This window comes from Strix aluco, chromosome 18 (genome assembly GCF_031877795.1).
Source record: "Strix aluco isolate bStrAlu1 chromosome 18, bStrAlu1.hap1, whole genome shotgun sequence".
NCBI lineage: Eukaryota > Metazoa > Chordata > Aves > Strigiformes > Strigidae > Strix > Strix aluco.
Window position 1 is genome coordinate 1,708,725 of NC_133948.1, and position 14,775 is coordinate 1,723,499.

The window sequence follows — 14,775 nt, forward strand, 5'->3', positions numbered from 1 at the left end:
TCTCGGGACCCGCGTGTGAAGCTGGTGAGAAGTGGGGGAGTTGTGCTCCCCGGCCGTGCCCCGTCTGGCTGCAGCATCTCGGGACTCTCCTCCCGCCTGGGCACCGCGCGCTTTGCCACCGGCAACTGAACCCCGGCTCCGAGACCTGACAGCCACTTAATGAAGATATTTTCAACCTGATTGTCAGACGCACACACGGAGCCTGATTACAGCCAGAGACCCGAGTGGAAGAACTCACAAATTAAATATGTGTTGATTATGCAAACTTGATCTCGTGTTTATTTCTCATAAATAAAGCATGAGCCGAGGTTCAGCTCTCCGGTGCACGCTTCCGAGGGCGATATTTATTGTATGCAAATTGGGCATGGGGCTGGGAGGAGAAGTAATCAACTGTTTATCAGATGGCTTATACGATCAGCCTGGAAATAATAAGCGGGGTAAGAGTTTTATATAGATTGTGATGGAGATTATATGGTCATCACCTTAAATTTACGGTCCCGAGGGCGGGTGGACACGTGCGGTGGCCGGCGGGTGCCACCTTCCCCACGATGCCGGGTGGGCACAGGGTCCAAAATGCCCTCGGGCACCGTGTCCTGGCAGCGAGCCCGGGATCCGCAGCAGGTTTAGGGGGATTTTAGTGTGCAGGAGTATTTTTGTATAGGTGTATTTTAGTGTGCATAGGGGCATTTTACTCTGCAAAGGGACATTTTACTCTGCATAGGGGTATTTTACTTTACACTGGGGTATTTTACTCTGCGTAGGGGTATTTTATCACGCACGGGTGTATTTTACTGCACATGGGGGCACGTCACTCAGTGCTGTGCAGTTCCTGGGGGCCGGGAGGAGAGCCGGGAGCTGGGCTCCGGTGGGTCCTGAACCACCTGGGTCCCCGCAGGCTCCCAGCGGAATGAAAAATGGCATTTAAAGTTTTTAGAAAAACCCGATCTGGCAGCCTGTGTGGTCCTGCCCGGCGGTGCCACTTCGGGGAAGGTTTGGGAAGGAACCTGTGATGATGATAAATGCATCCAGGGTGATTTTCTTTTTTTTTTTTTTTTTTTTTCTCCCCCACATCATTTTATAGGAAATACATGTTGGAAATGAAATTGAAATGAAAATGAATAAATATTTCATAGAATACAATTACCGTGGCTCAGGACCAAGACAACTGCAGCAGATCCCGCTGCACGCAGCGCGTTAGCAATTCAGCAGCAACGAATTGCTCTCCCGGCTTTTAATCTGCTTTTTTGCTAACACAAATATTCTCCCCAGCCCCCAGTGGGAAGGTGCCCGTGGCAAGACCCATGGCAAGGGCTGGATCTGGGCAGCACCCATCACCCTGGGAGCACCCTGGGTGCTGCCAGGCCGGGATGGCAGCGCTGCAGGCAGGCTGGCTTCACCACCAGATAGAAAAAAATCAGGTTAAATCCAATTCTTTGCCATAAAATTGAGAAAGGGGGAAAAAAACAGCAGCAGAACAGTGAGGAAGATCAAATTCGATAAAAGGTGACTTGCTGTCTGCCCTTCCCTGCCGCTGCCACCCCGGCTCTGCGGGACGGTGACAAACATCCCTGCTGGGGCCAGCAGCTCCGTGCCCGGGCTCTGGGACACAGCGGTTTCCAGCCACCGCCGGTCAATGGAGAAGAAAAAGAGCTTTTTCCGGAGCACAGCGGGGAGCGGAGGATTTATGGGAAGCAATTTGGTGGCAAGAGTTTATTTTGTTTGTTTGCTTTGGCGGCCGGGGTGGTGTGAGACCCTGGGCTGTGACGGCAGTGGGGTCTGGGGTGGTGTGACCGCCGGCATCCCGAGGGGCCCTTTTGGGATCCCCAAATCATTCCCGGGGTGACACGAGCCGCTGTCACCTATAGGTGCCCAAACCAGGGTTGACCAACACCTTGCGGCTCCCAAAACAGCCTCCTCCTCCCTCTCCCCTGGGACCCAGGGGGGACCCTCCGTGCTGTCTCCCAGCACAGATGCCTCGCTCGCGCGCTCCCCCCGTCCTCCCCATCCTTCAAACCAAAGCAGAACCACATAACCCCCCCCAACCCCAATCCCCTGGCAGGCTCCCCGGGCTGGGCCCTCCCCGTGCTCCCCGCCAGGGCTGTGCTGGGGCGGCCGCGGGGATCAGCCGCTGCCTTTGATGCTCGTGGCAGGCAGCGAGGCGGCAGCGCTTCGCCCGATGCAGGCGGGAGCGTGGGGCCGGCGGCGACGCTTTGAACAGGCATTACAGGGAAAACTCAACAAAATGGCACAGCCGCCGTGGCTCGGCAGCGTCGTGTTTTCCCAAAGCAGGAATAAAACAGACGCGCAGACAGTACTTTGCAAACAATTTAATTTGCCTGATGCTTTGATATAGATGAGGATGCGGCGAGGCAGGCGCGGAGAGAGATGAAAAGCTCCGCCGGATGCGGGGGGGTGTCTGCACGGTGTGAGATGAGTGTGACGTGCCGGTGTGCCATGTGCCAGGGCACGGTGTGGGATGTGCCAGGGCAGAGTGTGCGATGTGCCCCGACCCTGGGGCTGATGTCGGGGTGACCCCAAGCTCTTGCAGGACCAGGGCTGAGCCCGGCTGCACCGCGGGAGGCGCTGAGCATCACGTGCCAGCATTGGGGACCCCGCTCTGGTGCCACTTAAGGACACCCCCTGTGTCACCCCGTCCTGCCCGACACCCACGTTGGGTTGGGGCTGTGGGAAACCTCCTCCCCCAGCAGCCGGGGAGCTAAAGAGACAGGGCTGGGCGAGCGTGAGGAGCGCGGCTGTCAGATATGGGGCACGCTGAAATATTAATGGAACTAACATTTCAATTACCTTTTATCTGTACAGGCTCAGGCTGCGGCGAGGGGGCTGGGGCGGCCCCCCCCGCGCGCTGTCACCCAGACATTCATGCTGTGCTGGTTCTTTTTATTGGTTTTCATCACTTTTGACATTGCCAACAATGAACCTTGAAGTAAATTTTCAGTAGTGACTGTGTCAGTGGAAAACCGTCTCCCCGTCATTTTTCTAAATTAGGCAATGATTTGAGTCCTTGGGGCTGGAGCAGGAGAAGTGATGGGGCTGAGGAGGAGGAAGGGGGGGCCATGGGGAGCCTCTTCCTGACCTCCCCTGAGCCCAAGCCTGTCCCCGGCAGGATAACGGGGGTGCTACCCCCCTGCAGTCACCCCTCACCTCCCTCGTGATGCTGCAAAACCTGCCCCGAGCAGCTCCCAGATGTGCCCCGAGCAGCACCCAGATGTGACGCAGCAGCAGGGCCGACCACCCACCCTGGCGCTGGCCCCCGCACGGCACCTGTGACCCCCTCCCCACCGCGCCGGCAGACGCCAGCAATCAGTCACCATAATTAAGCTGGCACTGCCTTCTCCCCGCTCCGCCCGTTGATGGGTGCGCGGCTGCTCCCCGAGCCGGGGCTGCCTCTCAGCGTTTGCTCGGTCCCCTCTGGCTGCTCTGCGGTGCTGGTCTCCGGGGACACCGCCACAGCAGGAGGGGGACACAGCCTGGCACTGGGTCCGGCCACCGGACACACTGGGGATGTTTGATCTCGGACTGGGGGCAGCCCCGGCCCCCTCTCAGCATCCAGCACCCCGATGCAGCTCATGGTGCTCTTCGCCCCTCTCTTGGGTGCTCGCTGGTCCGTGGAGGCCCCAGCACTTGGGGCCACGGTCCCCCCTCTCCAGCAACACCAAGCTCCATCCCGCACACGGCGGTGATGCTGGGATCAGCCTTCGAGCGTTCGGCACGTGGGCACACCTCCGCTGAACCACGGCCCCTCCTCGCCCCAGGGGGAGCCTAAGCAGAACTTTAATTTTAATGTTCATTGAGCATGTAAAGGGGAAAAAAAAAAAAAATCAATTTAATAACCTCTCTTCACAAACAGTGCCTGGAGGCTGCTCGGCAAACGCAGGTTTGAGAACTTCAGAAAGTCTTTTGTGCTGTTATTTATCGCAGGGGATTAAATGGAGCTGTAAGAGGGAGCAGCACTGGCATCACCGCAGCTGAGCCGGGTGGGCACGAGGCACCGGAGCCAAAACCCAGCTGGGGTGGGAGGACGGGGAGGGGGGGTGGGTGCGAGGGCAAATACAGAGCTGGGAAAAAATCCTGGCTTGGCTTTTTCCAAGGGGATGCTGCTCCTCCGCCACCAGCTCCCCGAGAGCATCGTGGGGGGCCCTGGGGATGCGACAGGAGTGGAGGCTCTGGTAGGAGCTTTGCGGACACCCAGGGAAGAATTTATTGTTAAACTCAATATAATTGGTAAGAGAAATCATTCGGTAAACTCAGTTCGATGCAGGGCAGGAGCTCAGCTGCCTCTGCCACAATGCTGCGGCTGGAGAATCGGTCTGGTGGGTGCTGTGGGTGCCATGGTGGCGTGGTGGGTGCCGTGGAGGTGTGATGGGTGTTGTGGGGGTGTGATAGCAGCCATGGTGGGTGCCCCTCCTCCTTGGTGTCAGCAAGATGTGTGGCTGGGTTTAAGCAAAAAAAAAAAAAGAACAAAAAAAGAACCCCCCGCCCCCAAACCACACCATTCTGCTCCACTGCGGAGGAGCAGCTCACCTGCAGAGGGGTTGGCGGGGGCATGGTGGAGCCCCATGCCAGGGCTGGAGCAGGCGGCCAGGGCCTGGGGGACTCTCCCGGTGGCCCCGGGACCCGAGGGGTTGGGGACCCTCTGCCGGCGCAGCTCCGCCAAGGAGCCCGGAGTGCCGGAGCAAAGCGATCGATCCCTCTGGATACGATTTGGGGTGATAACGGTTTTGCATTTAAATAATTCCCACCCATCTCAGTGCTCTGCTGAGTCGGGAGGGGATGTTGCGTTATTTCTGGCTCCGGCGCTGCCTCCCCTCTCCCGCTCATCAACGCGGCTCTCGGCACGCCCGGCACCGGCACCCTCCTCGCAGCGCTCCTGCCCCAAGTGCACAGTAACAACCGTTTGGCATCGGCGTTGGACTACACCCCTTTTTATCTTCACATTTCAGTATCGTTAAAAATCCTAGCGTTATTCAAATTACATCAATTATTCAATTTCTGCTGCTGGGAGGGTGACGGGAAGGCATCGTGACGGCTGAGCAGCACCCACCAGACCCCTCGGAGGGATTTGCAATTCCTGTGGGATCCATCTGAGCCCCGTTAACCCACGCTTTTGGCTTCTGTGAAGTGCTCCAGAACCGCTTTCTGGAGACAATTTGCGGTGGGGATGATTTGAATAAACTTTCTATTGACTCTGATGGCAATTTTGTCAGCCCCGCGCCTTGTTGTGCAGCTCCGTCCCTCCCAGGCCTGGATCTGGCCCCCAGCGTGGGGTGATGCTCCCCATCACTTCCAGAGGGAAAACCCACCCCAACCCCGTCATCCCAAGGGTCTCGACCTGCCGGTGCCGCCAGCGAAGGGGCTGCTACGGATGCCCCCCCCGCGCCGCCCCCGTTCCTGCCCCCGCAGTTCAGCGCGGGTGACACGCAGATGGATGGTCCCTGTCATCGCCCCCGTCCTGCCCCGAGGAGGTGTCACCATGATTTATGGCACTATCTGCGGCGGGGCCGCGGTGTGCGCCAGGGGCCGGCAGCCACATCGTGCCGTGGGGTGCCTGGGGGACACTGCCAGCCCCAGGACCTCACTGGGCACTGCTTGTCCCTGGGGTCAGGGCTGGGGACCCTGGTGCTGTCCCCGTGGGTGCTGCGGAGACCGTGGGTGCTGCCAGCTCTTCCTGCGGGGTGGTGGGTGCTGGGGCTCAGATCCGGCTGGAGAGGTGTAAATAAATCACATTTCCAGGGGAGATAAATAAGGGGGTTCAGCCCTCCTCACCGCTGCGCCCACAGAGGAAAAGCAGTGGCTTCTCTGGTGGCTGCTACAGGGCTGAGCCCTGGGGAGAGGGACAGTCCCTGTCCTCCGTGCAGCCCCTCCATGTCACCACCCTTCTCCTCGGCTCTCAGGGCTGAGATTCCTGATGGGATTGAGAAGGAATAGGTGGGAATGCCCCAGGGGGCTGCCCGCTCTGTGCTCGCCCCCACGGAGGCTGAAATGTCCTCCCGACGCTCCAGCCTGCAGCCGATCTCAGGGCCCTCACCCGCCGCTGCTCTGCACGCCTCCCATTTTATTTTATTTTCGTGGCTGAAGCCAGGGGCAGGTTTTGCTCGAGATCTCCGATATTGGTTCTTTCCCACTGGGAGAACATTTTGTATAAAATTCAAGAGAAACGGCTGCAGCCGGCGCTGCCAGCCGCAGACCCAGGGCTACTTAGAAATTGCCTTGGTTAAATGAAAGTGAAATAAAATCAGGGACGTGTTTGCCATGCAAAGGTGAGCGGCGGCACGCGGGTCCCCGCCGGCCCCTTCCCACCCCGCTCCGTCCCCATCCCACCGCCCGGCCGTGGGGCAATGCCGGGGACCCTCACCCCGCTCCCTGTGCCTGCCAGTGGCCCCCCCTATGTCGCCGCCTCCCCCACAAACTGGGGGCCCAGATTTCTTTGCTTTCAAGGATTTTTGCCAGGCACAAGTATGATTAACACATCAAAAGGCTGTTTTGCTTTGCTTAACAATATTATATGCTTAACTGCTTCATTAATTGAATCATGGCAGTGTTTGTTTATTCAGGTTGGTTTCATTGTAACAAGTCTATTTTATTTTGACTACTTTTGTGTTTTATTAGTATTTTTTAATTCTGGCTCTGCCTTGCAGCAGGCTGGGCAGGGAGAGCAGCCGCTGATGGACGTGAAGCAGGCCCAGCTTTTCAGCGGTGAAATCCCAGCTCCCAGGTTTGCTGGGGCACCCGAGGATGGGACTGGCTCAGCGGGACAGGGATAATTGTCCTGCACTTGCCAGGTGAGTGCTCTGGCCTCAGGTGCCCTTGATGTCCCCGAGCATCCCACCATCCTCGATGTCCCTGAGCATCCCGCTGCCCCGGGTGTCCCCAGCCCCACTGCCCTGGGTCAGGTAGATCAAGGGACTCATCCCAGCCCCTGGTGCTGGGTGCCAACGTCCATTTTGCCTTCACAGGTGGCAGATCCCCGCCCGGGGCCAGGAGCGTTGTCACCCACCAGGGATGTGCTTCTGGGGGTCCCTCAGTGGGACATGGGTGGGCTGTGGGGACCGCAGGGACGGCTCAGGGAACACAGGGGCCCTGCAACCCCAGTTCACTTCTCAGTTTCCCAGCTCCTCCATCACAGGGTGGAAACCAAGAAACTCAACCAGATTGGGAAAACGGCCCCAGGGGTCCTTCTCAAAGCACCCACCGATGTTTTCCCATCACAGGTGCTGCAGCGGGGCCTCTGAGACCCCCCTTGAGCCCCCCCCCGGCTCTCTCCCCCCGCCCCGCTCTCCCCAGACTCCCCTTTGCAGGGCGGTGTTCCTGCGCTGAACGGCACAAAATCAGATTAAGGGCAGTAGACAAAGCCCCGTGTGGGAATAAACACAGTGGGAGTGGGTTGGGGCTGCTGGGGAGTGGGAAAAGCCCCGGGAGCGGTGTGGCCGGAGCGGGACCGGAGGTGGCTGAGCCCCACGTCCCCCCCAGGGTCCCCATCCTGCCCTGGGCAGTGTGGGGACACAAGGATAAATGCACAGGAGATGAAGACAGCGTCTTTCTGAGTGGTTAAACCATTTCTGGAGGGTTTCTGGGCTCTCTGGGAGAAGATGAAGCGATCTTGCAAGAGTGATGGAGACGCGGGGCACATCCCTCCATGCGGGCATGTCCCGGCCGAGCCCTGGGGACACAGCATGGGGACAGTGACCCTGGGGCAGGCCACAGCGAGTGGGATCACGTCCTCACGCGCCGCAGCAAAGCGCTGCCGACTGGTTGCTTCATCATTATGTCCCTGCTCTGGTTTTCCTCCTGTCACTGGTGTTTCAGTCAGGCTGTGGCTGGGGACAGGCTGGGACCAGGTGCCCGGCCAGGCTGGGAGATGCTGGAAAGGGCTGGGAGGTTCTGGGAAGGACTGGAAGATGCTGGGAAGTGGAGGGAGCCCCAGCCCCAGCCCTGGGAGGAGACGGGATCGCTGGAGAATCCAGACAGCAAATAATCTGGCTATGAAAAGAGCTGCTGATGCCTCATTAGCAACTTTGAAAAGCATCCGGTGTAAAAAAACGCTCTGCCCTTGTATTTGGTGTTTTCTGCTCATTCCTCCTCTTGTCCTTGATTAATAAGGACATTTGCATGTAAATTGGCTCCTGGCTCCTTTGGAGCCATGGCTCCAGTCTGTCCCCACCTGAAGTTCCCCCAGTCTGCACCCACTGCCCTGGAAGGCCGGGTGACTGTGGCAGGGCTCGGCATGGCACGGCATGGCACAGGCCAGCATGGCACAGCACGGCCAGCACGGCACGCTGAGCTGGGACCCATCACACCCCTTTGCTCTGCAGTAACTGGCTTGAGCCACCAACGTCTGCAGGGCTGGGACACGGGACAGGAACTTGGGACCAGGACACAGGAGAGGGACACGGGGCAGGGACACGAGACAGGGACATGGGACAGGGACATGGGGCAGGACATAGGACAGGGATGTGGGGCAGGGACACCGGACAGGGACATGGGACAGGAACATGGGACAGGGACATGGGCCCAGGACACAGGGCTGGGACATGGGACAGGGACATGGGACAGTGACACAAGACAGGGACACAGGACCAGGACACAGAGCCGAGACATGGGGCAGGGCCATGCAGCTGGGGCACAGGGTTGGGGCAGGGCACTGCGACACAGGACAAGCACACGGAGCTGGGAAGTGGGGCAGGGACACAGACCAGGCCAGGGAGCTGGGACAAGGAGCAGGGACACAGGACAGGGACTCGGAGTAGGGACACGAAGCAGGGACATGGGGCAGGGAGCAGGGACACAGCGCTGGGACACAGGGCACGCCGGGGAAGCCGCTGCTGCGTGTCGCCCGTGGGCTCGGAGCCACTGCCCTGTCAGAGCGAGCGGCTCCGCGGTGCCGCCGCCGCTGTTTATCGTACAAAGGCATTTACAATTGTTTGAACAAGTTCCCCGCTCCGCGCCTGCGCTCCCCCGGGACTTCATTTTCAAAAACAAATGCATTTGCTGAATGCATATGGAAAAGTGCCTCTCAGTCGGGCAATCCGTCTGGCTGTTTGATGTCTCGTTCCCACATCATGTCATTTTAAAAGGTAACATTTTGTTAATGGAAAATACTTCGTGGCTGTTCCCTCTCCTCTCTCCCAGCCTCAGCGGACGCAGGATGGGACAGGGGACCAGCTGTCTGCCACCATGGTTGCCCACGTGCCACCGCTGCCGCCGTCCTCGCCCGTGCCGGGTGCTCTCACTGCGACACCGGGCTGTCCTGGCCCCGTGTACCCGCGCCCGCTGGATTTGCTGGGTGGCAAGGAGAGTATTTGGGGGGGCTGGTGTCCCCCCCTCGCCTCACCTCTGAACGGGAGCATAAATTTCTGACGAGGAGCAACAGCGCAGGGAGGAGGAGATGGGAGAAGCACGGCCCTGACCGTGGGTGCTGCAGGCAGCCATGTCTGTCCCCCCACTCACGGCAGAGAAAGGGGGGTGGGAGGGCTCCCAGGGGACAGGGATGTCACTTGGCACCCTCCCACTGTTGAAGTGTGAGCCCCCAGGGTACAGCCAGGGCACCTCCAGGACAGGAGGCTGCTCCTCCGGGGTCCCACAGAGCTGGGGGGGGGCTCACACAGGTTGGCCCCTGCCCTGAGGCACGGCCAGACCCCACCTGCACCCTGACCTTGCACCCTGACCCTGCCTCAGGGACCCCAATACCCCCGAGACAACACACGGGGCCACTGAGAAGGCAAAGGCAAGGCCACGGTGAGCTGGAGAGCCAGTGGTGACAATAAACGCTGGAGATATTTAAACATCTCCCACCTGGAGGGAAGAGGGGGGGTACTTTTAGCCGGGCACGGTGTGCCCCCGCCTGCCAGCTCCTTGGTGACACTGGGAGCTGGCACCAGGCACAGAGCCACCAGCCGCGGGTGCCGGTGCTGCCACGGCCCAGATGACATTAATTTTAAAAACAGCATGTAGCGGAGGGTGACGGTCTCCCGGCACAATAAATTCCTCCAGCTCCTGCTAATCAGGAGCGAGTCCTTAACTGGCACATTTCTACCTGGCTGGGGTCTCTGCAAAAGAGGGACCCTCACTGCTCCCGGCAGCCGTGGCCCGGAACCTCCCATGCCCTTGACCCGCGGAGCAGCCCGGGGTGAGTGACGGAGTGGGGACACGCAAAGTGACTGGGAGGGCTGGAGCCACCCACGCTGCCTGGCCTTGGTCACATCATTTAGCCTTGGAAGGGTCCCCATGCGGTGTCACCAGCCCTCACCCTCCCTGTCCCCCGGATCCACCCATCCTCAGAGAGCGATCGACGCCGCAGGCCGGCGGCAGGGCTTGGCGTGCCAGGGACGGTCGGGCTGCGGATGCCACGCACGGGGGTGATGCTGGCGCAAGCCCCCGTTTGTGTCGTTCCCAACCTGCCACCGCGAATCAAAGGAGCTGCCACGCACGCTGCAGCCCTTTCTTCTCATATCACTCACACCACTTCCATGCTACATTGTGACAATGGGGTATAATTAAGGTGTCAGCATATCATTTAGCCTTTTCAATATAAAACCAGGAGACAGGCTGGGAAATCTGTAGTCTTCTTTAATGAGGAATGCAGGGGGAAAATAGAGAGGAGGAGAAGAGGAGATAGTGGCTTGGCAAGGGCGAGACAAAAGGCCCCTCGGCAGCGTGAGGTTTTGGAGGATGCGGCGCTGCTGCCGCCAGTCGCACAGCCGGGGGGCAGGAGGGGAGAGGGGACCCCGCCGGGGGCCGGGCACATCCCCAGCGAAGTGGTTCCCGGGGGGTCCCACCTGGAAGTCGTGCTCAAACGCTGCTCCCGGCCCCTGGGGGTCTGGCAGAGATGTGCGGGACGTGCGCGGGAGCAACTGGCTGCACGACAAGAGCCGGAGCCGTGTGTGCCGCGAGCTCGCGTCGGTGACGGCATGGCACCGGTTTGGCGGGTGCTGGGCCCCCTGCGTCACCGATGGTTTGCACAACAGCCATCCCAGCCCTGTGAATATTTTTCCCAAACCTCAGCAGCCAATTTCATTACACGGAGGCGAGCCCGGCTACATCGCCGTGCTGAAAGCGGGGTGCCCCGGTTCCCCCGCACCGTCCCGCGGGCACCACACCAGGGGGGGACGGTTGCAATTCAGAGGGCAGCAAGGAGTTCAACGCCATCAATAATCCCTTGACGGCCATAGAAAGAGCTTTCCCGAGGAATAAATTCTTGCTGCATCAAAAGGAAGCTACAAATCAATGCGCGGGTCGCCCATTCCTAACGATGGGAACTCGTCTCGCTGCAGTGGGAAGCATTAGCCGGGCGCGGGGGGGATGAGGAGCCGGGGCTGAGCCCCTGCGCTCGCCCCATGGCCGTGAGCATCACCCGCCTCCGTAAGCCGGGGACCAGAATTAACAATGGGGTGAAATGAGAGCGGGACGAGCCACCCTGGCCAGCACAGTGGCCACGCTCACCCCCGCTGCTGTGCCAGCCCGCAGAGCCACGCGCCGGAGGACACGGCTGCAAACTGCTGGTACCTGGAGCTGGGGTGCTTAGGGGATTCTTATTTATATTTATATTATTTATATTTATATTTATATTTATATTTATATATTTATTTATATTTATATATTTATTTATATATATATATTTATTTATATTTATATTTGGATTTAGATTTAGGTTTAGATTTAGGTTTAGGTTTAGATTTAGATTTAGATTTATGTTTATATCTAGATTTAGGTTTATTTATTTTGGATTTGATTTTGATTTTGACTCTTATTGCTATTCTTATTTTTATTTTTTATTTATTCTTCTTGTATCATGAACCCTGTCAACTTTTCTCTCCGGTGCACCCCTGCCCAGCCGCCGGCGCCCGGCCGCGGTTCAAAGCCGGCCCACGGTGCTGTGGCCGTGCCGGTGGCCCCGCGCAGCCTCCTGCCTCCATCCCGGCCTTTGTCTGCGTCGGCTCCGGCTTTGAGGACAGTTTCGGTGAGATGGATGTGCGGCCCCACCGAGGCCGACATGTTCCAGGCGAGATCCCGGGAAGAGGTTTCCTTAGCAACAATCATGAAGCTGGAGTGAGAGAAAAGCTCCCCGGGCTCCGCTCCCCCTCGGGTTTGGGAACCTCCGACAGCAGAAGCGCGTTACACGTGCCCGGGCCACGGGTGCCGGCAGCGGGATCGGTGCTGGTGGGGTCTGGGATTCGCTCCCCGGCATGTGCCGGGCGGCCAAACCGCGAGGCCTCGGCACTGCCCGAGCACCCCTCTTGCCTCCCAACTCACCGAGCTGCCCCGGCTCTGGACAGAGCTGAGCCACGTGTGGGAAACCCCAAACCCCAAAACCCCAATTCAGGGCAGCACAGCACCCCCGGCAGCTCCCGGCGGGATGCTCAGGGAAGGGGCACGCGCTGGAGCACCCCCCACGAGCCTCAGGGGGTCCCCACCAAGCATTCCCCACTGATGGCCACCGTCACGGGGCCGCTGGCAGCACACGGCGACGCCTGTAATTGCTAATCTGAGTTTTTAATTATCTCATTTGAATTGTATTTCTCCCCTTTCACCTCTCCCTTAATGAAATCACAGGTGAGACGCTCCCCCCCCCACCAATGAATCTGCGGCGGTGGGGGGGTGGGGGGGGGGCTGAGGGGGTCACGGCTTCCTGCAAATCCCCCCCACTGGGCTGGGGAGGTTTAATGGGGCTCAGCCAGTGGCTGTTGCGCCCCAATATTTAGTTTTGTGGGGAAGTTGATCAGCACCTTGTTAGTGCCGCGCTCCCTCCACCCCCCATCCCTCCTTGCAGCACCCTCCCAGATTTTGGGGGAAAAAAATCAACCCATTTGGGCTCTTGTTCAGTTTGGCAGCACCGGGCCGGTGTCTGTCCTCTGAGAAACCTCTGCTGGAACGAGGGACGGGGGGGCTCTGCAGGGACAGCCCCTGCCCCTCACCCAGGGTCTGGTGGGACCCTTGGAGCCCCCTGAACCCCCCCAGATCCCCCTGGGACCCTTTTCCCCCCTCTCCTTGTTGGCTGTGGCAGTTTTCCAGCCTCACTGCAGAGCGGTGGCGATGCCCCTTCCCCTCCCCAGCCCCGCCGGCTCGCCGGGCGATGGCACTGTGCCTCGAATCACAATTACAGTAAATAAATCCTATTAGAAGGACTTTTACTACCGCATGCGCCTCATTACAACACGCCCAAACCCCCGGCTCCTGGGATCGCCGTCGTAATGAGGCCGGGATGGATGGATGCTGGAAAATTAATGCTTATACAAGTTAATTTGTTTTTATTAGCACGCGTCGCCTGGCAGAGGGGTTGGCGGGGGGGTTGGGTGCCACCCCACCGGAGGGGGCGCAGTGATGGGGACCCCCCCGGGGCCGTCCCCATGAGAGCAGCACGCAGGCAGCTGCATGCCATCGTGTCTCCCCACCCCAGTCACTGCCTGGTTGAACTTGGCCTTGGGGACACCCCTGTCCCATGCCGGGGCGGGACAGGATCCTCCTGGCAGATGGTGGCAAGGAACCAGCATGCCGGACGAGGTCACATCTCATTAATAAAGGCTAATTAAGAGGAAATCATCAAAAAGAGGGGATGGAGTCACGCTAAATAATCCATGCCGGTGCTAGCTGGTAATTAAGCTGTTAGGGCTGCGACGGCTCCAGCGCCCGGTGCGGCACCGGGGGGGTCACCAGGAGCATCCCCGTCGCCGTCCCCTGCCCCGCGGCCACTGAGTGTGTCCCCTTGCCCAGCCTGGTGGCACAACTGTCACCAGTCGTACCTGTGGGGACAGCCGGGCCTTCCTCTGGCTTGGAAAATATAGATCGCACCGTTAATAATACATACATTTATTAAAATTAAACCACCAGCAGATATTACATCCAGCAGCACTAAATTATGGATAGACCTCATCCCCAACCTTTGTTTTTAATTAAAAAGCCCCTTTCAGTAATTCCATTAAAGCAGCAGCTTATGTTTTCTTTCTCTTTCCCTTTCAAGCGCGCGATCCGGCGGCATTTGGGTTGCGCTGATGAAACGTCTTTGAAGTTTCATGAATTGCTGATGTAATTGAATAAAAATAATATTAAGGAGAGAGAGAGAAGAGACTTTTCTCTAAACCTAAATCCTAACGAAATCACCTTACCGCGCCGAGCGGAGTGACAGCGAGACGCTGGATTTGTGCATATTCCCGTAATCCTAAACCCATTAGCCAGGAGGCTCCGTGTGAACCACACGTTGCGGATTACGGCTGGAAAAAAAGGCTCCAACAAAAACCTGAACCTCCCTTAATTCCTGCGGGGAGGCGCAAAGATGCGGGACCCCCGCAAACGGCGGGAGGTGCACCGAGCGCGCCGGGGCTCAGAGCCCTCAGCCTCCCCCCTCACCGCACTAACGAGCCCCTCCAAAGCCCTTCGTTAGCGCTTTCCTCGGGAATCCTGCGGCCCGCAATTAAGGTGGAGGGCTTTCCAATTATTTTGCCACGCGCCGTTATTAATGGAAATATTAATTTTGCATAAGTGCATCTTTCCACCCTTTAAAAAGAAGATTATTTTAAAAGCAGCTGGAAGGCAGCAGCGGGGCTGCAGCCAGCGGCTCCATGGGGACCGTGAGGGTGCTCCCGGCTGCCCCAGCACCCTCCAGCCCCAGCACCCCTCGGCACCACCTTCCCCCCGTCCCTGCAGAGGGAATCACGCAGAGCCGGGGTGCCAGAGCCCATCCCACGTGTCCCCACGCCGGGAAGGGGACCACGCTCGCCGGGACTGGGAGGACAAACTTGTCTTTCCTTCCTTCTCTCCCTCCTA

General features: G+C 58.7%; 1 protein-coding gene across 1 annotated transcript; it reads left to right on the forward strand.

The window, feature by feature from the left end:
• The first annotated feature begins 4,577 nt into the window (after nt 1-4,577).
• LOC141931597 (uncharacterized) lies at nt 4,578-13,274 on the forward strand. Its single transcript, XM_074843949.1, has 4 exons — nt 4,578-4,727; nt 5,246-5,562; nt 6,727-6,800; nt 11,849-13,274. Exons 1-4 carry the CDS (start codon nt 4,578-4,580, stop codon nt 12,496-12,498), a joined length of 1,191 nt encoding a protein of 396 aa, XP_074700050.1. The 3' UTR covers nt 12,499-13,274.
• Nucleotides 13,275-14,775: the final 1,501 nt, after the last annotated feature.